Source organism: Gossypium arboreum, chromosome 4 (genome assembly GCF_025698485.1).
Source record: "Gossypium arboreum isolate Shixiya-1 chromosome 4, ASM2569848v2, whole genome shotgun sequence".
Classification (NCBI taxonomy): domain Eukaryota; kingdom Viridiplantae; phylum Streptophyta; class Magnoliopsida; order Malvales; family Malvaceae; genus Gossypium; species Gossypium arboreum.
Genome location: NC_069073.1, coordinates 121769309 through 121791786, shown reverse-complemented (window position 1 = coordinate 121791786; position 22478 = coordinate 121769309). Strand labels below are relative to the sequence as shown.

Below are 22478 nucleotides of genomic sequence, written 5' to 3'. Positions count from 1 at the left end.
TATTAATAAAACTATAGCCATGGAAATGCAATATATATATATAACACACCTGATGATGTTTCTCAGATCGAAGTGCATTATAAACTTCTTGAGGTGTCATTCCAAAGTCACCTTCCAACTCCATTAGATTTCTGACTGATACATTTACAATCTCAATACAATCATACCTGAAAAGTAAAGGCCCTAATGCGGAGGAAGTGCCTCTAACAGCTAGATAATGAAGTAAATTCAAACCTTTGTAGTCCACTTTTTCTCAACAATCTGGACATAAAGAGAGAATCTTTGAAACTGTTCCAGCATTACCTTGCCTGGCTGCCATAAGAAGGGGTGTCTGTTGAACATTGGCCTGCAATGCACCATATGGCCAGCAATGCAGCAAGCAGACTAGCAGTGGAGCAGAACCGAATGCAGCAACTAGCTTAGGACCATTTTGTTCTTTTTGTTCCAATGTAACCAACTTTAGTTTGTTTGTAATTTGTAATCTAAGTTTGTAAGATTTTTGATGTACTGGATGTAATGGCTGATACATCAGCTTGCTTTAGTTTAAAATTTAATTTGTATTAGTTGATTATTAGTGGGAGTAGGTAAATCATTAAGTAATGGTCATTTGACTTGTTAACTTTGTATTTATTTTTTCATTATCAATCAATGAAGATTGTTGTTGATTTTTCATCCATGTTTTGTGCTCAAGTTCTTTTCATTTTGCTCTCGGTTTCATTTAGTTCTTAAGCAAATAACTTGTTGCTGCTGACTTTGTTCTAACAAATGGTATCAAGAGCCATAATTTTTTGAGGGCCTTCTCTTGCTGGTTGTTGTTTGTTTGTGAAATCAAGCTTAAGAAAGTAGGAAACCGAAGCTGTTGAACTTGTTGCAGCAAGATGAGCTTCACACCACCTCTACCTCCTGTGTTCATTGGTGAGAACTACCACATTTGGGTGGTAAAAATGAAGACCTACCTTCAGGCACACGATTTGTGGAGTGTAGTGGAGAATGATGATGAGCCACCCCCATTGAGAGCCAATCCCACTATTGCTCAGATGAGACAACATGCCGAGGAGACTGTCAAGAAGCCTAAAACCATGGCCTGCTTGCAGAATGGAGTGTCTGATGTGATCTTCACTCGCATTATGGCATGTGACTCACCTAAGCAAGCTTGGGACAGGTTGAAGAAGGAATTCATGGGGTCTGAGAAGACTAGACAACAACAGCTAATTAATCTGATGAGAGATTTCGAGAATCTCAAGATGAAAGATGCTGAGACCATTAAGCAGTATACTGATAGAATAATGCCATAGTGAACAATATAAGGTTGTTTGGTGTAGACTTTGCTGAAAGTAGGGTGGTTGAGAAGGTTATCACCACACTTCCTGAGAGATTCGAGTCTAAGATATCCTCATTGGAGGACTCGAGAGACCTCAAAACCATTTCTTTATCAGAATTGGTGAACTCACTCTATGCTTTGGAGCAGAGAAGGGCTAATAGACAGGAAGACCACTCTGAGGGAGCCTTCCAAGCAAGGGCCAAAGAGAGCTCCAGTGCAAATCAAAAAGGCAAGAAGCCTTGGTTTGATAAGAAGGACAAATTTAGAAAAGATTCAAGTAAGAGGAGCTACCCACCATGCACTCATTGCAAAAGAACCACACGCTCAGAAAGAAACTGTTGGAGAAGACTAGATGTTTAATGCTGGAAATGCAAGCAATATGGTCATGTTGAGAAACTTTGTAGGAACAAAGGCAAAGCACCAGTACAACAACAAGATCAGGCACGTCCTACTGAGGATCAACAAGCTCAGGATGAGCATGTTTTCAGTGCATCTTCTCTTGTGACTACAAGCAAAGGCAAATGCAGTTGGCTTGTAGATAGTGGCTGCTCACATCACATGGCTGCTGATGTGAACCTATTTAAGGAGATTGACAAGAGTTTTAGCTCAAGGATCAGAATTGGCAATGGAAGCTTAATTTTTTTTTTGATGAAAGGCAATGGAAGCTTAATTGAAGCTAAAGGCAGGGGTGATGTGTTGATCAGCTCAAGCTCTGGCAACGAGCTGATTACTGATGTGTTGTATGTACCCGATATAGACCAAAACCTGCTAAATGTTGGTCAGCTAGTTGAAAAAGGCTATTCTTTGTTCTTTAAAAGTGATTCCTATGTTATTGAAGATTCTCTTGGTCAGGAAGTTGTCATAGTACCTATGGCAGACAAGTGTTTCATGTTGGATGTTAGTCAGCTTGAAAAGAGGGCATATTTGAGCCAAAATGACAATGCTAGCCTATGGCACAAGAGGCTAGGCCATGCCAATTTCAGGTCACTTGACTTGCTGCATAAGCTTGGTTTGGCAGAGGATATGACCAATGTTGAGCCACTTGAAGGTGTTTGTGATGTCTGTCAACTTGGCAAGCAAGCTAGACATCCTTTTCCAGTTGATCAAGCATGGAGAGCTCGAGAGAAGCTTGAGCTGGTGCATTCTGACATTTGTGGCCCAATGAAGACCCCTTCACTAAATGGGAGTAAGTACTTTGTACTTTTCATTGATGATCCGACCAGATTCTGTTGGGTTTTCTTCTTGAAACAGAAGTCTGATGTGTTTGAAGCTTTTATAAAGTTTAAAGCTATGGTTGAAAACCAAACTGGTTGTAGGATCAAGACATTAAGAACAGATAATGGGGCTGAGTATCTGTCTGATAGATTCAAGATGCTATGTGAACAGGCTGGGATATATCATCAGCTAACCACAGTGTACACTCCTCAGCAAAATGGAGTGTGTGAAAGGAAGAATAGGACTGTAATAGATATGGCCAGGTACTTGCTGTTCCAAAGCAAGCTTCCAAACTCATTTTGGGCAGAGGCTGTCAATAGCTCGGTGTACCTGCTCAATAGGCTCCCAACACATGCTGTCAAGGATAAGACACCCTTTGAAGCATGGTATGGACTCAAACCATCTGTCTCTTATTTGAAAGTTTTTAGATGTGTGTGCTATGTCCTTGTACCTACAGAAAGAAGGACCAAGCTTGAGAAGAGGTTTGTTCCCTATTTTTTTGTGGGCTATAGCAGTGACAAGAAAGGCTATAGAGTCTGACAAGGAAGATTTTGGTAAGTAGAGACATAAGATTTGATGAAAAGAAGATTTGGAACTGGGATGGTTCGAATGCAAGTCAGTTTGAAGAGGATTCGGCTGAAGGCAACTTGGAGCTAATTGAAAGTGAGCCTAGCAATAGCAATGTTGATGACCTTCCTGTGAGAAGTACTAGGTCCATTGATGATGTTTATCAGAGATGTAATGTGGCCATTGTAGAGCTTTCGAACTATGAAGAAGCAGCTAGGGACATGAATTGGAAGAAAGTTATGAAAGCTGAAATGGACATGATTCAAAAGAATCAGACTTGGGACTTGGTTGAGAGACCAGAAAAGAAGGTTATTGGAGTTAGATGGGTCTTTATAGAAAAATTCAATGCTAATGGCTCATTGAATAAACACAAGGCAAGGTTGGTGGTTAAGGGGTATTGCCAGTAGTATGGAGTTGATTTTGAGGAGACTTTTGCCCTAGTTGCAAGATTGGATACCATCAAGCTACTGTTTGCTTTGGCTGCATAGAATAAATGGCAGATACATCAACTTGATGTTAAGTCAGCCTTCTTGAATGGTTTTCTTAAGGAGGATATTTACATAGAGCAACCCGATGGCTTCCAAGTCCAAGGACAAGAAGACAAGGTCTATAGGCTGAAGAAGGTTCTGTATGGGCTGAAACAAGCACCTAGAGCATGGTATGATAGGGTAGATGCTTACCTGTCTAAGCTCGGGTTTGAGAAAAGCCTGAGTGAGCCAACCCTCTATGTGAAGAAATCCAAGGATGAGACATTGCTAATTGTCTCGATTTATGTTGATGACTTGCTAGTGACTGGAAGCAAGAATATTCTGGTCAATGAGTTTAAAGCACAGATGCAAGAGGTATTTGATATGACTGATTTGGGGGTCATGACCTACTTCCTTGGTATGGAAGTGAATCAAACTGATCGAGGGATTTTCATTAGTCAACATGCTTTTTCCTTGAAGATACTTGACAAGTTTAGCATGCAAAATTGCAAGCCTGTAAGCACACCAATGGCTCAAGGAGAAAAGCTTTCAAGCATTGGTGATCATATAAGGGTCGATGAAAAGGAGTATAGGAGTTTAGTAGGTTGCTTGCTCTATTTGACAGCAACCAGACCTGACTTGATACATGCTGTAAGTTTGTTGGCAAGGTTTATGCATTGTTGTAATGTAGTGCATTTTAGGGCTGCCAACAGGGTGCTGAGATATATTAAAGGAACTTTGAGGCTTGGTATGTTATTTAAGAAAGAAAAGGAGCTAAAGCTGGTTGGTTATTCAGACAACGATTGGGCTGGTTGTATTGATGATATGAAAAGCACATCAGGGTATTTTTTCACCCTTGGCTCGAGTGTGTTTTGCTCGTGTTCAAAGAAGCAACAGACTGTTGCTCAATCCACTACAGAAGCAGAATATATAGCAGCAGCAGCAGCAGTAAATCAAGCCATTTGGCTTAGGAAGTTGCTATATGATCTCAATGAAGAGCAACTTGAGCCTACTGAAATTAAGGTTGACAATCAATCAGCAGTGGCTATTGCTAAAAATCTAGTCTTCCATGGCAAGACTAAGCATTTTAAAATCAAATTTCATTTTGTTAGAGAGGCTGAGCAGACAGGAGAAGTTAGCCTTGCTCATTGCAGCTCACAAGACCAATTGGCTGATATTTTGACTAAGCCACTTTGTACTGCAAGGTTTGAGAATTTAAGAAACAAGATTGGTATATGTTGCATACAGTCCAAGGAGTAGTGTTGAGCATTGGCTTGCAATGCAATATATGGCCAGCAATGCAGCAAGCAGACCAGCAGTGGAGCAGAACCGAATGCAGCAACTAGCTTAGGACCATTTTGTTCTTTTTGTTCCAATGTAACCAACTATAGTTTGTTCGTAATTTGTAATCTAAGTTAGTAGAATTTTTGATGTAATGGATGTAATGGCTGATACATCAACTTGCTTTAGTTTAAAATTTAAATTGTATTAGTTGATTATTAGTGGGAATAGGTAAATCATTAGGCAATGGTCATTTGACTTGTTAACTTTGTATTTATTTTTTCATTATCAATCAATGAAGATTGCTGCTGATTTTTCATCCATGTTTTGTGCTCAAGTTCTTTTCATTTTGCTCTCGGTTTCATTTAGTTCTTGAGCAAATAACTTGTTGCTGCTGACTTTGTTCTAACAGTGTCATCCCCCTCTTTGTATCACCTATATAGGCAGCTGATACATCCCATTTTAACAGTTCTTCCACAACAGAAATGCAACCTAAGTGTGCAGCATAATGAAGAGGGGTGCGCCCATCTTCATCTCCTTCCTTTGTCAAATTCCCTTCCTTCTGCAATATTATCCTTGTTGCCTCTGAATCCAAGCAAAAAAAAAAAAAAACTGTCAATAAATATATTCTTTATTTTTTACAAAAAAAATATGGAACTAATTCAATATACCTTCATCTTCGCCCATAGCTGCTGCATGCAAAACTGTTCTACCGTGGGGGCCACCATGAGCTGTTGATTTCGATTTCTTTAATAGTATACTCAGCACGCCCGCGTCTCCGCTTCTAGCTGCTATGTAAGGTGGAGTCTCCTGGTTTGTGTTTGCAGAATACAGAAAATCAGGGTCTTCAAGCTTCAACAATCCTTCCACCGTTTCAACATCGCCATATTCTGCTGCTACATGTAAAGCCGTATTTGATTCCTGATCCGTAATCCTCAGCATCTCTCTCCCTGCAGTTACTTGATCCATTTCCAGCTTCTCTAAATCTCCATCTCTAGCTTTTGCACAAGACTTGATTAGAAGTTTCACAATAGCAGAATGTCCATACCTTGCTGCAACGTGCAAAGGAGTTTGGCCTTTAGCATTCGTTTGGAGTAGCAGTGACGGACACTTGCTGAGAATTTGTTCGATAAAATCTGATCTGTTTTCTCTTTTTATCATAGTAATGAAAATACTCAAATACCGATAGAAAAATACATATTGTGTGGAGTATAATTTGAATATTTAGGGAACTGTGTAAAAAAGCCAGACAGTATTCTCCTTGGTTGCCAAGTTAACATGGAGCACGTTGTTGTGGGTTGGGGTCTTTAGCGACTCTAGTTGAAGCCCCTGCTTATTATTGAATACTTCAATGTTGCCTTTTGCTGCGGCCTGATACAGCGAAGCATCCACGTGAGTGATGTTCTCTTCAGGCTCCCCAGGTCCCATTTTTGTTGATCTATTTCTTGCTGGATAACACCAAACAAAATTGAATTAATTAGCTTGAAACATTCCAAGCTCAAGAAAAAAAAAATACTGCAAATTAAGAAATTTACCAAATGCCATACCAGTTAGTTGCTTGCAAATCCGCCATTTAAGTCACCTACAAATGACAACTATATATACTTGAACACTTTAGAAATAGTGATATATTGGGTTAGAAGTGAGGTCAAAAAGGTAGGAGCTTTTTTAATTGAAGGAAACTACAAAGAAGGAGAAGAATTAAAGAAAAAGAATGGAAGAAAATGGGGTCTACAGTGTCTGGTAGCTGTGGAAATTGTTACACACTAAATTTTGATCATGTTTGTTATTATTGACTCATTTAGACTAAACCCCACATATTCTTTTCACCCTAACAACAATGAAAATCCCTAAGACCAAATTGAGTTACCACATTTTCAACAAAACAAATGATAAATCCCATCAAGTTTTTATTTATATTTTTCTTTAAAGAAATTTTTAAAGATAAAATTGAGTGTTGATTTATTTATAAATATTTTTATATTTTTATACATTTTATAATTTTTAAGTACTTTATAGAAAAAGGCTTTCTAAGTATTTTTTAAGTTTTATTTTAAATTTTAAGAATCAAAATTAAATTAACATAATGTAAAAAGTTAAGAGCTAAATTTGTTTTTTAGAATAACTACCAAAGTGAGGGGCAAAGGCAGAAATTTTTTAGAGGAGGGCAAAATTAAATTGTATTTTTTACGATAGTAAAAATGAAAATTTATCATTTTAATAACATATATCTTTATAATTTTAAAAGATTAAATTAAATTTTATTATATTAGAGGAGTGTAATTTTAGCATTACAAATTTAAAATTTTAAAAGTCTTAAATGGAAATTTTCCATTTTAGAGGCTGAGCCCCTACCAATCTCCTTGGATTTGTTACTGACCAAAGTAATAGAATTTGTAGACATTAAACGGCTAAATTTTTATTATGCCCATAAAAAAGATTATATCAATATTATATTCATGATTTAAGGAGTGACCAAAATATTAAATGTTGATAACTTTAGTAATTAAATTAGACTTTTTAATCTTGAATGACCAAAACAGTAATACATTAATAATTTAATGATTATTTGTATAACTTACTTTAGATATTATTATTATTATATAATGACTTAATTGTAAAGAAAACGAAAGGAAATATTTTAATGATGTATTTGGATACTATTATTGCTTTGTGCTTTATGAACTTTATGCTTTTACTAAACAAAGACGACAATCTCTGGTTAGAGGTCAGGTCAATAAAGTAGGAGTTTTTTATGGTTTAAGGAAACTGCAAAGAAGGAGAAGAAATGAAGAAAAAGAATGGAAGAAAATGGGGTGTGCAGCTCTTTGTGGTGAACTCAATGCTGCCCTATGTTGTTTATTAAGCCATAATCAAATTTAAGAGCTGGTGCGTAGCAGCTATAAGCCTTTGTGTTGTGGACAAGGCAGCCTTCAATTCCTTGCAGTGTAAGCGTGCAACATATATTTTGATTACTTCCTATGGTGCTCAACACTTGGAACCACATCCACTTTGGCTTCATATGGAGATTTAATTCCCTTTCACATATATTTGGGGAAATAAATGAAGTTGTTGATAACATATTTCCATATCTAATTGCCTGCCATCTACAGCTGCATGCGAAGTTGTTCTACCATTGGGCTTTCATGAGCTCTTCTTTTTATTGTCCTTCGGGCAACATGAGTACTTTTTAGTAAAAATTGATTCTATCTACTTACAAAATTCGGAATTCCATTCATTTCATTACAAAAAATTTTAAGTGTTTTTATTTGAACTTTATTGTTAATTTTGTTCGGAGCATTACACAATAGTATCACGAAGAAACTCTTCAACCAACATAGCCATAACCCAACTAAAAACCCACCATTAAAAAATCATTTTAAGAAAACCAAAATTCAAAGTAAAATCAGGTTTATATGAGTTTTATAAAAATTAACTAGGATCTGAGCACGATTTGGTCAAAAATAAAAAAGTTATATTACAATAGTGACAATGTCACTGTTACATAATTTCTCAAAGAGAAATAGATTAGGTGGCAATCATACATTTACAAAAGTGATTAAATTGTGGAATAGTTTAAACTGTCACAATACTATTATCATAATAGTGACGGAATTTTTTATTAGCATTACAACTATTGTGGTATAATTAGTGTACATATAATATAATATTTGTGATGAAATTTGTTATCATCACTACAACAACCTCTTCACGAAAGCTAGGGATTGTTGTATGTAATAACAAACAAAAAAGCCAGGCCAGGTGAAACATGAAGCAATGGCAAGTCCATGGGAGGGTTTTAAAACCACATAACTGCTTCTGCTAAAAGCAATCACCATCACAAACATTGCACTGCCAAGGAGATTAGAAACAGACTGATTTCAATATAAGATTATATTATATTAATATCCCAAAAAATTAATCTTGGTAAAAGAGGATCCAGAATCCTAAATTGGATAGAGAGGACCGAAACAGAGAGAATAAAGGCCAATGCATTTGTTACGACAAATGCTTTAAAAGTTGCCTCATCAATTAGAAAAGGAGTGCCCTACTCTGACCCTTTTTCACTATTCAAACCACCAGGTACAGTTATTCCTGTTGCAAATGCGACGGTGGCTATAAGTGCTGCCACTACTAAATGAGCATCTCTTGTCTTCCCCTAGCTTTCTGCAGAGATAGTTGGTATGGGAATGTGGGAAACTTGTAACTCTGTTACTTTTTCATGTGCAACACCTTTCAACAATTTCTCGACTCCCTTCTTCCATACCAGCCACATTAGCCAATTGTATTGTAATGTAGGTATATTATACATGTTGTTGGGGGTTTGGCACACTTTAACTGGATGAAGTAAGAACTTCAATCTAGACTTTAACAGCAGTGTATTATACCCGGATAAAGTATGAAGGAAAAATGCTTGGAGTTCAAGCTTTTAGCTACTACCAGGAATGAAGAACAAAATTTAGAAGGCCAAGAAAGATGGAGCATATGGAAAGAAAATTTGATGATTTCATTCAAAAGAAACTTTGGCTCAAAGCCATTACATATACCAATCATTGGCTGGTCAAAAGATCAACAAATTCATCACCTAAACACTACCTAACCCCACTTATTACATTGGAACTAGGTGATATTACTTGCACGCTTAAACAAAGCTGGTAACCAGCTCTTTGACCATCAAGTTACATCAATTGTCATCCAAACATAATTCAAAATGAACTATATTACAAAAATATTGTTAAAGAGTAACAAAATAAAACTGTGATGAAACAGTAGCATAAACATCTCCTATTGCACGTATTTTACCCGGGAAACTTATGTGTAAAAAATTCTTGCGTGCATGAATCTGCATGAGCTGCATGGAGGCCAACTTTTCTGGTTCAAGATGCATACGTCACCCGGTAATAGTACAACAGTTTGGTCTCTTTTCTTTTCTTTACAGCTGCATGCATGGCTTGGGCTACTTCTTGAAACTTTGGCTTCTTCACATGCTGCATGCAGGCCAATTTCCAACACATGTTAATTCAAAACTCAATTATTAAGCCACTAGAATTAAAAAAGGTGGATAAACCATCGGGTTTTCTTTTATAAAACAGTTTTTGCATACAAGCTGTCATTAGATTGTAGATGCACAACACATTTGTAGATTAAAGTTGTTAATACAGTGTGGGTAAACCACTAATCGATATAGATAAAAGCTGCTAATACAGTGTGGATAAATCACTAATTGGTGTAGAAAAAAACTGCTAATACAGTGTGGATAAACCACTAATCGGTGCAAACAAGCTGCTAACACTTCCTCTGTACTTATAGTCTCACCTCATGGAATGCAATATGACAAACTCAAACAGATCAATATGGTAGCATTTAATTATGCTTTTAACAAAACAATACGGTAGCAATCAATATGCTTATAACAGTTCAATACAATAGCAAATAATATGCTTATAATAGATCAACTTAGTAGCAAACTTATTCAGTGTTTGGTTTAATAGTACTGTCAGAAAGCATATTATACGTACAATCACAAACACTGAAACAATAGTCATACATATTTTTCACAATTCATGCAAATATATAAACATCATATTAAGTCAATTCATAGGCTCTAACATAATTCATAATTAGAGATTTAATTGAATAATATAATATGTTAAAACAGTTCAGAATCAATTAGAAATTAAATTGAACAAAAGAGATGGCTATCAACCTCTTCAAAAATGATATCCCAGAAACACCTAATGAGATTTTTAGAAGATATTTTCTTTAAAAATTAATGATAAATTTAATTCTTAAGGTCTATATTTTTTTATCAAATTAGCTTTTATTGTTTAAATTAAATTTTGCTATTAACCTTTTAGAAAAATCAAATCACTTTTGTTGATAGGGCTACTATGTTTAAAAATTAACATTTTAGTGTAAAAAACAAAAATAAATTCATTTTGAAAATAGATTATCAAAGTTGACTCTTTTTTTTAAAGGTTGACAGCTAAATTTAACTAAAACAAGAATAAAAATTAAATTGTCAAAAAAAAACATTTAAAGTTAAATTTATCAAGGATTTATTAAGGAAATTTTACATGAAAGAAACTAATTATGGATTTAGATACTATTATTGCTTTGTACTCAACAGTTGGAACCACATAGACTTTTTGGTATAATTTAAACCGTCACAACTTTTATCGTAATAGTGACGAGATTTTTTATTATCACTACAACTATTGTGGTATAATTACTAGCACATATAAAATTTGTCACAAATAATAAGTTGTGATGAAATTCTCTTTATTATCACTAGATCAACTTCAAGAAAGCTTGTACTATTTGTAAGTAATAACAAACAAAAAAGGCTGGGCAAATGAAACATGAAGCGATGGCAAGTCCATGAGAAGGTTTTAAAACTACATAACTGCCTGTGCTAAAAGCAATCACCATCGCAATCATTGCACGGCCAAGGAGATTAGAAACGGACTGAGTTCGATATAAAATTGTTTCAATACCCCAAATATTGAAGTTTGATAAAAGAATATCCAGGTTCCCAAAGTGGATAGAGAGGGCAGAAATAGAGAGAATAAAGGCCAATGCATTTGTTACAACAAATACTTTAAAGGCTGCCTCATCAATCAGAAAAGGAGTGCCCTGTTCTGACCCTTTTTCACTTTTCAAACCACCAGGTACGGTTATTGCTGCTGCAAATGTGATGGTAGCTGCCTTATACAACGAAGCATCCATGTAAGTGATGTTCTCTTCAGGCTCCTCAGGTCCCATTTTTGTTGATCTATTTCTTCCTGGATAACACCAAACAAAAATTGAATTAATTAGCTGGAAACATTCGAATCTCAAGAAAAAAGTACTGCAAATTCAGAAATTTACCAATTATGCCATACCAGTTGGTTACTTGCTTGCAAATCCTCCATTCAAGTCACCTACAAATGACACTTATATATACTTAAACACTTTAGTAATAGTAATATATTGTGTTAGAAGTCAGGTCAATAAAGTAGGAGTTTTTTACGGTGAAATTTGGTTTTAAGGAAACTGCAAAGAAGGAGAAGAGTTGAAGGAAAAGAATGGAAGAAAAGGGTGTACAGCTCTTTGTGGTCAAGTCAATCCGCCCTATGTTTATTTATTCGAAGGCAGTGTTTGGTAGCTGAGAAAATTGTTACACTAAATTTTGATGATGTTAGTTATTATTGAATCATTTAGACTAAACCCTACATTTTCTTTTCACACTTACAACAATGAAAATCCTAAGACCAAAATGATTTACTACATTTTCAACAAAACAAATGATAAATTAGATCAAAGCTTTTATTTGTGTATAAACATTTTATGTGTTTTATTATTTTATAATCTTTTATGGGTTTTGTCTGAAAAACTTTTAAATATTCTTTTATATCTTTAAAATTTTAAGAATCGAGACTAATTGATATAATGTATAAAGTTAAGAGTTAAATTTATTTATTTTTAAATTAAGACTAAATTAATAGAATCAGAGACATTGAAGAGCTAAGTTTATTATTATGTTAATAAAAAGGAGTGCATTAGCATTTTGTTAATAATTTAACGAAAGAGTGACTAAATATCAAAAGTCGATAAATGACTAAAATAAAATTTTTAAATCTAAATGACCCAAACAGTAATAGTCTACTAAAATATTATTGAATAACTTAATTGTAAGGAAATGACCCTAAAACAAAGTTGCATTATTAAATTGTAATTAATTAATGAACCTATTAAAAGTCAGTTCACCTTTCAAGAAAAATAATGTTTCAAATATTTATTAATTAATTGTACAACTAATTTTAACCTTTCCAGGCAAGTAGCAGATGCCAATCCCATATGCATCTTATAATATAAGATGAGATAAAATGGAACACTCATTACCTAATTAATTAATTAGTATTTAAAAAGACTTTGACTTTTGGATATTTATAAATATTATTTAATTATACTTAAACTATTATATAACAACGTAAATGTTTTGTTTAATTTTATATTTATTTCTGATTTTAGTTTAATCCTCCGATGCTATTTAAATTTATTTTATTAATTTAAGTTTGGATATATTTCAATTATTTATAATGTCAATTTTGATTATGAATATTCCAATGCATTACATATTATGTCCATCCTTAATTTTATCAACACAAAATTAAACTAAATTATTATATTTACCTATAAATGAAAATAATTACATTCATATGTTAAATTGCAAACATTTTTATTTAATTTTAAAATTTTTATGTGATTTTTGTAGAGCAAACCTTCAAGAGTTCAAAAGAATCTTCAAATGCACAGAAATCTAAAATATCCTTGAGATTAACCATGAAGGCACTTAGATTGTGAAGCAATCTAAATTACAAAGGCTCAAGGTTTAAAACTCTAAAAATGGAGGATAATGAAACAATTGACAAGTTCTATTCCAAATTGTGTGATTTGATCTTTTCTAAAGAAATTCAACATCAAAGTCACAATCATTGAAGAAGCCAAAGATGTTGATAATATGTGAATTGATGAGTTAATTGGATTTGTATAAAGGTTATTGGAACCCACCCATTGTTTGAAAAGTCAAAAAGGGTGGGCACCGAAAGTAGAAAGTAAGATTGGTTGGCAAGTTGGGTTAAAAGTTGGCATGGAATAATTGTAATTTTGATCCCTAATTGTATAGGGACATTGCAAGTTGATCCTTGAACCTCAACTATAAATAGGCCTAACCATTTCTTACTTTCTTCATCCCATAATTGCCATTCTCTACTTAAGGCATTATTCTCTCTCCCTATTTGTAAATTTCACTTGTAATTTTTTGGAGTGAAATATAGTTGGTAGTGTCCGAGGACGTAGGTAAAATTTGCTGAACCTCATTAAAATTTTGGTGTTCTTTATTATTTATTTTGCATATTTTGTGAATGTGATTGTAGTGAATTATTGTGCTATTAAATTACGATAGAGGGATATTCTGGCTAGGAAAGACTTGGTATTTAAATGATCTTCGTGATCTACCTCTCTTTCCTGGGAATTAAACTTAGTGTGATTTTTCAATACAATATTTTTACTCTTTCACACGCTTCCGCGCAACAATTGGTATTAGAGCCAGATTCGTACTTAGGGAATACGACCATTTACAGTACTATTCACGTATACAGCACTATTCATGTATACGGTACTATTTACGTATACAGTACTGTTCACGTATACAGTTGTTGGGATTGAGGAGAAAAATGGCAGCAGCATCATCATCAGCAAGGACTACTGTGACAAATGCAAAATTTGAAGTAGAGAAATTTGACGGTACCAATAATTTTGGTATGTGGCAATGTGAGATCCTGGATGTCTTATGTCAGCAAGAGCTAGATATAGCCCTTGAAGAAAAACCTGACAAGATGGATGACAAGGAGTGGGCCAAGATTAATAGACAGGCGTGTGGTACAATCCGCCTATGTTTGGCCAAAGAGCAGAAGTACTCTGTCAAGAGGGAGACATCAGCGAAGAAGCTATGGGATACACTGGAAGAAAAGTTTCTAACGAAAAGTCTTGAAAATAGGCTTTATATGAAAAAGAAACTTTATCGATTCACGTATGCACCCGGTATGTCGATGAATGACCATGTAAACTCATTCAATAAAATTTTAGCAGACTTGCTAAATTTGGATGAGAAATTTGAAGATAAAGACAAGGCATTATTGTTGTTGAATTCCCTTCTTGATGAATATGATCATCTTACCACCACATTGCTTCATGGGAAGGACACGATCACATTTGATGCAGTTTGTAGTGCATTGTATAGATCTGATACTCGAAAGAAAGATAAAAGAGATCACAGAGATACAACTGCAGAAGTCTTAACAGTAAGAGGTCGTTTACACAGCAGCAAATCTGGTAGAAGGGGAAAGTCCAAAGGGAGACCCGCCAAAGATGAATGTGCCTTTTGCAGTGAAAAAGGGCATTGGAAAAAGAATTGTCCTAAGCTACAAAAGGGTAAGGCTATTTCTAATGCATGTGTAGCGGAGCATGATGAGGAGTCAGACTTTAGCTTGGTTGGCATGGCAATGGCATGTCAAACGGATGAGTGGATTTTGGATTCAGGATGTACTTACCATATGTGTCCTAATAAGGACTGGTTTTCTAGTCTTAAAGAGCTAGAAGGTGGAATTGTTCTTATGGGCAATGATAGTGCTTGTAAGACAATGGGAGTAGGTACAGTCCAATTGAAGAATCACGACGGCTCAATCCAAGTCTTGACAGATGTTCACTACGTACCTAGCCTGAAGAAAAATCTCATCTCATTAGGGGCCCTAGAATCTAAAGGGCTCACAATCACTTTGAGAGATGGATTACTAAAAGTAGTAGCTGGGCAATTGACGGTGATGAAAGGCACAAGAAGAAATAACTTGTACTTTTTAAATGGAAGTACAGTTATTGGATCAACATCAACAGTTTCTACAAAGATGTAGATTCGAGAGGCTACAGATTATGGCATATGCGATTGGGACATGCTAGTGAAAAAGCTTTGCGAGACATTGGCGAAGCAAGGCTTGTTGAAAGGTGCAAATTCTTGCAAAATGGAATTACTGTGAACATTGTGTTCGGGCAAGCGAAGAGGGTAAAATTTGGTCCACAAATTCACAATCTGAAAGGAATTCGGACTACGCTTACGAGGATGTGTGGGGACCTACCAAAGTAGCTTCTTTGGGAGGTATGCACTATTTTGTTACTTTTGTTGATGATTATTCAAGAAAAGTATGGGAGTATCTAATGAAAAGAAAAGTGAAGTTTTGGATGCATTTACGAAATGGAAGAAGATGGTGGAGACTCGGATGGTCGAAAGGTCAAACGACTTCGATCGGATAATAATCTTGAGTACAAAACGATCCATTTCTACAAGTATGCCAAGATGAGGGCATTGTGCGACACTTCACTGCTCGGGATACACCACAATGAGAATGGGGTGGCAGAACGCATGAATCGAACTATCTTGGAGAAAGTTCGATGTATGTTGTCCAATCTTGGATTGGGCAAGGAATTTTGAATGAGGCGATTACATATGCGTGCCATCTAATTAACTGTTTGCCATCAGCTACAATAAATGGAAAAACTCCTATGGAGATGTGAACTGGTAAATCTACTACTGATTATGATTCTTTACATGTATTTGGTTCCACTGCATATTATCATGTAAAAGAATCTAAGTTAGACCCAAGAGCAAAGAAAGCATTATTCTTGGGTATAACTGATGGAGTAAAAGGATATCGTCTCTGGTGTCCTGATACAAGGAAGATTGTTTTCAGTAGAGATGTGACTTTTGATGAATCAACCATGTTAAAGTACAATGATTCACAAAAGGATGACAAAACCAGTAGTACTTTGCAGCAGGTGGAGCTTGAAAAGGTTAACGATGATCCAGCTAATATTGGAGGGACAAATGATGAAGAGGTTCCTACCCAAGAACCTCTACAACAACAAGATTCAATTGCATATAGAAGGCCAAGAAGAGAGATTCGTAAGCCTACTCGCTTTGATGATATAGTGGCCTATGCACTTCTAATTGCAGATGATGATATTCCTTCCACTTATACAGAAGCAATAAGTAACCCTGATGGTGTAAAGTGGAAGCAAGCAATGAATAAAGAAATGCAGTCTCTTCATAAAAATAGGACCTGGGAGTTGGTGACACTACCCAAGGGAAAGAAGGCAATTGGATGCAAATGGGTATATGCAAAGAAAGAAGGATTTCCTGGTAAAAATGAAATTCGATACAAGGCTAGATTGGTAGCAAAGGGTTACGCTCAGAAAGAAGGAATAGACTATAATGAAGTGTTTTCTCCAGTTGTGAAGCATTCATCTATACGGATTTTACTAGCCTTGGTTGCGCAATATGATCTCGAACTAGTTCAACTTGATGTGAAGACTGCATTTTTACACGGTAATTTGGAAGAGGAAATCTATATGACTCAGCCAGATGGATTCAATGTTGCTGGAAAAGAAAATTGGGTTTGCAAACTGACAAAGTCGCTTTATGGATTGAAGCAATCTCCGAGGCAGTGGTACAAGCGATTTGATCAGTTCATGAAAGGGCAAAGGTACACAAGAAGTAAATTTGATCATTGCGTATATTTTCAGAAGCTACAAGAAGGAACTTTCATATACTTGCTCTTATATGTTGATGATATGCTAATAGCATCTAAGAGCAAAATTGAGATTGAAAGATTGAAGACTCAACTCAATCTCGAGTTTGAGATGAAAGATCTAAGAGAAGCTAAAAAGATTCTCGGCATGCAAATATGGAGAGATAGAGCTCATGATAGAGTTAGCTTGTCTCAGAAGCAGTATTTGAAAAAGGTACTACAGCAGTTTGACATGAACGAACAGGCAAAACCTGTAAGTACCCCGTTAGCTTCTCATTTCAAGCTTTCTGCACAACTATCTCATTCGACGAATACAGAACGAGAATACATGTTGCAAGTTTCGTAGTCTAATGCGTTGGGTAGCTTGATGTATGCAATGGTGTGTACAAGACCAAATTTCACAGCGATTAGTATAGTGAGCGGTATATGCATAATCTCGTAAAAGGACATTGGCAAGTCGTGAAATGGATTCTACGGTATATTCGTAAGACCGTGGATGTTGGATTCTTGTTCAAGCGGATAATACACTTGGTAAAGGTGTTATTGGGTACGTTGATTCGACTATGCGGTGATTTGGACAAGCGAAGATCAACCACCGGTTATGTGTTTACACTTGCTGGGGACCAATAAGTTGGAAGTCTACACTACGATCTCTGATTGCATTGTCAACCACGAAGCCGAGTACATGGCTGTAACAGAGGCTGTAAAGGAGGCTATTTGGTTACAAGGTATGACTAAAACCTTGGGATTGGTCCAGGAGCATATTAACGTGTATTGTGATAGTCAAAGTGCTATTCATTTAGCAAAGAATCAAGTTTATCATGCACGTACAAAGCATATTGACGTACGTTTCCACTTTGTGCGGGAAATTATTGATGAGGGGAAAATTTGTCTTCAGAAGATCAAGACTGCAGATAATCTCGTAGATATGATGACCAAGGTGGTAACAGTAACCATGTTTGAACATTGTTTGAACTTGATTAATATCCTGCAAGTTTAACAGTTGAAGAAGGCACTATCAAGTATTGTTGTCAAAGGCAGAAAGAATTGTGTGAAGATAAGATTATCCTAATCAAATCTTCAAGGTGGAGATTATTGGAACCCACCCATTGTTTGAAAAGTCAAAAAGGGTGGGCATCGAAAGTAGAAAGTAAGATTGGTTGGCAAGTTGGGTTAAAAGTTGGCATGGGATAATTGCAATTTTGGTCCCTAATTGTATAGGGACATTGCAAGTTGATCCTTGAACCTCAACTATAAATAGGCCTAACCATTTCTTACTTTCTTCATTCATAATTGCCATTCTCTACTTAAGGCATTATTCTCTCTCCCTATTTGTAAATTTCACTTGTAATTTTTTGGAGTGAAATATATTTGGTAGTGCCCGAGGACGTAGGCAAAATTTGCTGAACCTCGTTAAAATTCTGGTGTTCTTTATTTTTTATTTTGCATATTTTGTGAATGTGATTGTAGTGAATTATTGTGCTATTAAATTACGATAGAGGGATATTCTGGCTAGGAAAGACTTGGTATTTAAATGATCTTCGTGATCTACCTCTCTTTCTTGGGAATTGAACTTAGTGTGATTTTTCAGTACAATATTTTTACTCTTTCACACGCTTCCGCGCAACAAAGGTAAAATTTACGATTAATTTTTAGGTTGGATCATCGATGCAATGATATATTCAGTGTGTTTAATAAATTAGTTTTAGTTGATGACTCAATACCAACAAACCTGAGCAATTGTAATTATAACAAATGATGCATGAATACCAAAGAACAAAACAGAATTAAAGTGCAAATCATGTCTCGCAAATTTATTGAATTAAACTTTGATTGACCTTAAACTAGAAAAGAATTTAGAAAATCATAAAGAAAATAAAACCCAAAAACAAAATAAAGCTAAGGTGACTATGTCTAAGTCTCTCCTCAAGTTTTAACCTAATAATGTATGTTTATTAAGGCAAAGATAATATAATAGAGAAAATACAAAAATCTACCTATTTACATAAAGCAGATTTTTTCAAGATTTCGTAGCAACTTTCACGTCAAACTTCCAGGCCATTTTTAGATGCATTCTTGAGATTTTGGTGCTTGATTTGTGAAATAATTTTAGTTAGATATTTTAATTCCCTACAATTGCTATATTATGGGCTCAGTTATGGTCGAAATGCTAAAGTTACAATATTAAAAGTTCAATTTGCAAAAACTTTGAATTTTTTTTTTAATCTCATTGTGTTTGGTTTTGCAGGCAAGTGTAGGAGGAAGAAATTAATTCATGACAAAGAATAGTTTACTACTTTATATTAATTACAAATATTATAAGATTGATTTATATTTAAATTTAGATAAAAGATTAAGTTGAATCTAATTCAAAGGTTAGGTAAGTTTAGGTTAATTTGAATACATAAAATTTTAATTTTAGTTATTTATATAATGCGCAAAAAGAAAGTTGTTAAACATCATTAAATTACTAAATTATTAGTAAAAGAATCAAATTTATCATTTTAAATTATCAAATTACAGGGCATGCATATTATAATGTAACTAATTTTTAATTATAACAGAGAGTTAATTACAACATCTTTATTATTATTTGATATTTAATAAATTTTACTTTATTTGAAATTGTATGTGTATCAACTAATAATTTTATATTAATTTCAATTAAATGGAGATTATTAATATTAAAGTAATATTTCTTCTAAGAGGTAACACTGACATTAGGAATTGGAAAAATATTGTAATCAACGATAAAATAATATCCTCTTAATATAGTACTCAAAAATAGTCCAATGCAGAACAAAAAAGAAGGCAGGGCATATGAGATATGACACAATGGCAAGTCCGTGGGAAGGTTTTAAGACCACATAACTGCCTGTGCTGAAAGCAATCATCATCGCCACCGTTGCATAGCCAAGAAGCCCAGAAACAGCTCTAGTTCGATATGAAATTGTTTCACGCCAAAATTTAAATCCTGAACCCCAAAGTGGATGAAGAGGGCAGAAACAGAGAAAATAAAGGCCAATGCGTTTGTTACAACAAATGCTTTAAAGGCTGCCTCATGAATCAAAAAGGGAGTGCCTTGCTTTGACCCTTTTTCACTCTCCAAACCACCGGGAACAGTTATTGCCGCTGCGAAAGTGACGGTGGCTATAAGTGCTGCGACTATTAAATAAAACTAAGGTAACTATGTCTAGTTCTCTCCTTAAGGTTTAATATGTTTATAAGTTAAAAGATAATATAATAGAGAAAATACAAAAAATTTACCTATTTACATAAAGCAGATTTTTTCAAAGATTTCTTAGCAACTTTCACATCTTGAGGTTTTGGTGGTCGATTTGTGAAATAATTTTAGTTAGATATTTTAATTCCTTACAATCACTATATTATGGATCTAAAATAGAGATTTGTAGTTTAAGTTATGACTAAAATATTAAAGTTGTAATGTTGAAAATCTATCAATCAAAGTAAGTTTGGGTTAATTTGAATACATAATTTTTAATTTTAATTAAAAATATTAATCCAAAATAAGGTTGTTAAAGATGATTAAAATATTAAATTGTTAGTAAAAGATTCAAAATTAAAATTTTAAATTATCAAAATTAGAGGGCATGCAGTACATGCATATATAATATAAGATGAGATAGAATGGAAGAATCATTAACTAATTAATTAATTATTGATGTCAAAGTTGACCCAAAAAAAAGCAACACTAAGATAATGAACTTAATTTGACCAAGTCAAAATAGTTACTAATATGTATATATATATGTCTATCAACTAATATTTTTTATAAAATGTAAATTATTTGACGTTTGATGCCCTTTTGTAGACACCAAGCTTCGTTTGGGATCTGCACCTAAATGTTTTTCTTTTAATATATTCTGATGATAGGTTTTCATTATATCTATTTTTTTTACACAATGTTAAGAACTATTCATAGTTCTTCCTTAATTTATAAATAGGAGGATAATGCACTTTAATGCACTTGCACCCAATCCTCTTACTTTGACAATAATATCCATACCAATCAAGTTAAGACTCAATCGACCTTAACGGCACAAATGTGTTCTTATTTGTTGATATGTTTAATAAATATTGTGTTGTAAACCCATTGACTTCAAAATTTATAACTTTTGTATTTTATATATGATAAAAATATAACATGGAAAATCCCAAGAAAGGCCCAGAAGCCAATCTAGTGGGGCTCATGGAATACTGTTATTTAAGCTCTTTATTTTTTTAAATTTTAAATTAGTAAAGGTAAAATTATACTTTATCTCTCTAAAATTATAAAAATTTAATTTAATTCTTTAAAAATTATAAAGATATAGACTACAAAAAATTTAAATTTTGTTTGGCCTCCCTAAAAAATTGTCTAGCTTCGCCCTTGGAAAGGCCCCTGAATTTTGAAAATACTACATCTTCATCTTTATCTTTGTTTTGCTATTAAAAATTCGATCCACTCATTTAATATATATATTTTTAATTTATCAAAAATTTGGATTGTAATTAAATATTGAGATGAAATTTAATTTAAGAATTGTAGACAATACATATTTATCAAAGTATCAATTTTAGCAGTGGTGAGGATGTTAAAACCTTCTTTTCACATAACTAACTCTCAACATTTTTATCTGGATTACTATCATAAACCCAAAATTATCTTTTAAAAAAAGAATTTCAAATTTTTCTAGAAGGTGATATTTTAGGTGTCTGATCACACCTAACTAAATAAATTAGCGGCAAATCTTCTCATATTTTTCAATGATTCGTCAATATAATTTTTAATTATAATGGAAAATTAGTTGCAATATCTTTATTATTCTTTGATATTTAATAAATCTTACTTTATATATGTAACACTCCTTACCCGAGACTGTTGTCAGAATCGAGCACGAGGCATTACTAAACTTAATCTATCACTTAAATAGTTTTAAATTGTTTATTTAGGCATTTCGGAATGTGCTGCCATTCTGCGTAGTAGTCGCCTAAAAATTCATATCTTGAGTTCCGAAACTCGAAATTAAGATCCGTAAATTTTTCCTAAAACTAGGCTTATATATCTATCTACTAATTTTTTTCATAGATTTTTGACTTGGCCAATTAGTACAGTTTATTAGTTAAAGTTTCCCCTGTTTCAAAACTCGACTACACTAACCTCTTCTTATTACGAACCATGTTTCTCCCTGTACAAAATTCATATCACTAAGCTGTTTGTTTTTCTTAAAACTAGACTCAACAAGGATTATAACCATATAAAGTATACCTTCTAATTAGTTTTGTACAATTTATGGTGAATTTCCAAAGTTGAAACAGGGGATCCAAAAATCGCTCTGACCCTGTTTCACTAAAACTAAAATATATCATAAAATATAACACCTTTACCTGTTTTTCTTATTCCATAAGAAAATAGACATAATAAGCTCTAATTTCATATATTATTCATCTTTAAACTATGTTTCTACAATTTTTAGTGATTTTTCAAAGTTACGTCATTTCTGT

The 22478-nt window shown here is 34.1% G+C and overlaps 2 protein-coding genes across 6 annotated transcripts; both read right to left on the bottom strand.

Moving 5' to 3' along the window:
* Positions 1-4961: 4961 nt before the first annotated feature.
* Positions 4962-6525, bottom strand: LOC108459164 (ankyrin repeat-containing protein At5g02620-like). 2 transcript variants are annotated; one of them, XM_053026666.1, is made up of 3 exons: positions 6399-6525; positions 5523-6299; positions 4962-5436 (listed from the first exon to the last, which is right to left on the bottom strand). In XM_053026666.1, exons 2-3 carry the CDS (start codon positions 6010-6012, stop codon positions 5213-5215), a joined length of 714 nt encoding a protein of 237 aa, XP_052882626.1. In that variant the 5' UTR covers positions 6013-6299; positions 6399-6525; the 3' UTR covers positions 4962-5212. The 2 variants fall into 2 exon arrangements, with proteins under 2 accessions (XP_052882626.1, XP_052882627.1); XM_053026667.1 differs by having other exon boundaries at positions 6387-6422.
* A 2814-nt stretch (positions 6526-9339) lies between these two features.
* LOC128291535 (uncharacterized) lies at positions 9340-11960 on the bottom strand. 4 transcript variants are annotated; one of them, XM_053026669.1, is made up of 3 exons: positions 11722-11960; positions 11259-11636; positions 9340-9839 (listed from the first exon to the last, which is right to left on the bottom strand). In XM_053026669.1, exons 2-3 carry the CDS (start codon positions 11614-11616, stop codon positions 9664-9666), a joined length of 534 nt encoding a protein of 177 aa, XP_052882629.1. In that variant the 5' UTR covers positions 11617-11636; positions 11722-11960; the 3' UTR covers positions 9340-9663. The 4 variants fall into 4 exon arrangements, with proteins under 4 accessions (XP_052882629.1, XP_052882628.1, XP_052882631.1 ...); XM_053026668.1 differs by having other exon boundaries at positions 11736-11958; XM_053026671.1 differs by having other exon boundaries at positions 11349-11636; positions 11736-11957.
* Between the last annotated feature and the right edge of the window lie 10518 nt (positions 11961-22478).

Excerpts from the sequence above, each read along its gene's own strand:
- LOC108459164 (XM_053026666.1), bottom strand. The coding sequence starts at position 6,012 with ATGATAAAAAGAGAAAACAGATCAGATTTTATCGAACAAATTCTCAGC. Across the intron at positions 5,437-5,522 it reads AGCTATGGGCGAAGATGAAG|AGGCAACAAGGATAATATTG; the intron begins GTATATTGAATT and ends GCTTGGATTCAG.
- LOC128291535 (XM_053026669.1), bottom strand. The coding sequence starts at position 11,616 with ATGGGACCTGAGGAGCCTGAAGAGAACATCACTTACATGGATGCTTCG. Across the intron at positions 9,840-11,258 it reads GATTGCTTTTAGCACAGGCA|CATGTGAAGAAGCCAAAGTT; the intron begins GTTATGTAGTTT and ends GCCTGCATGCAG.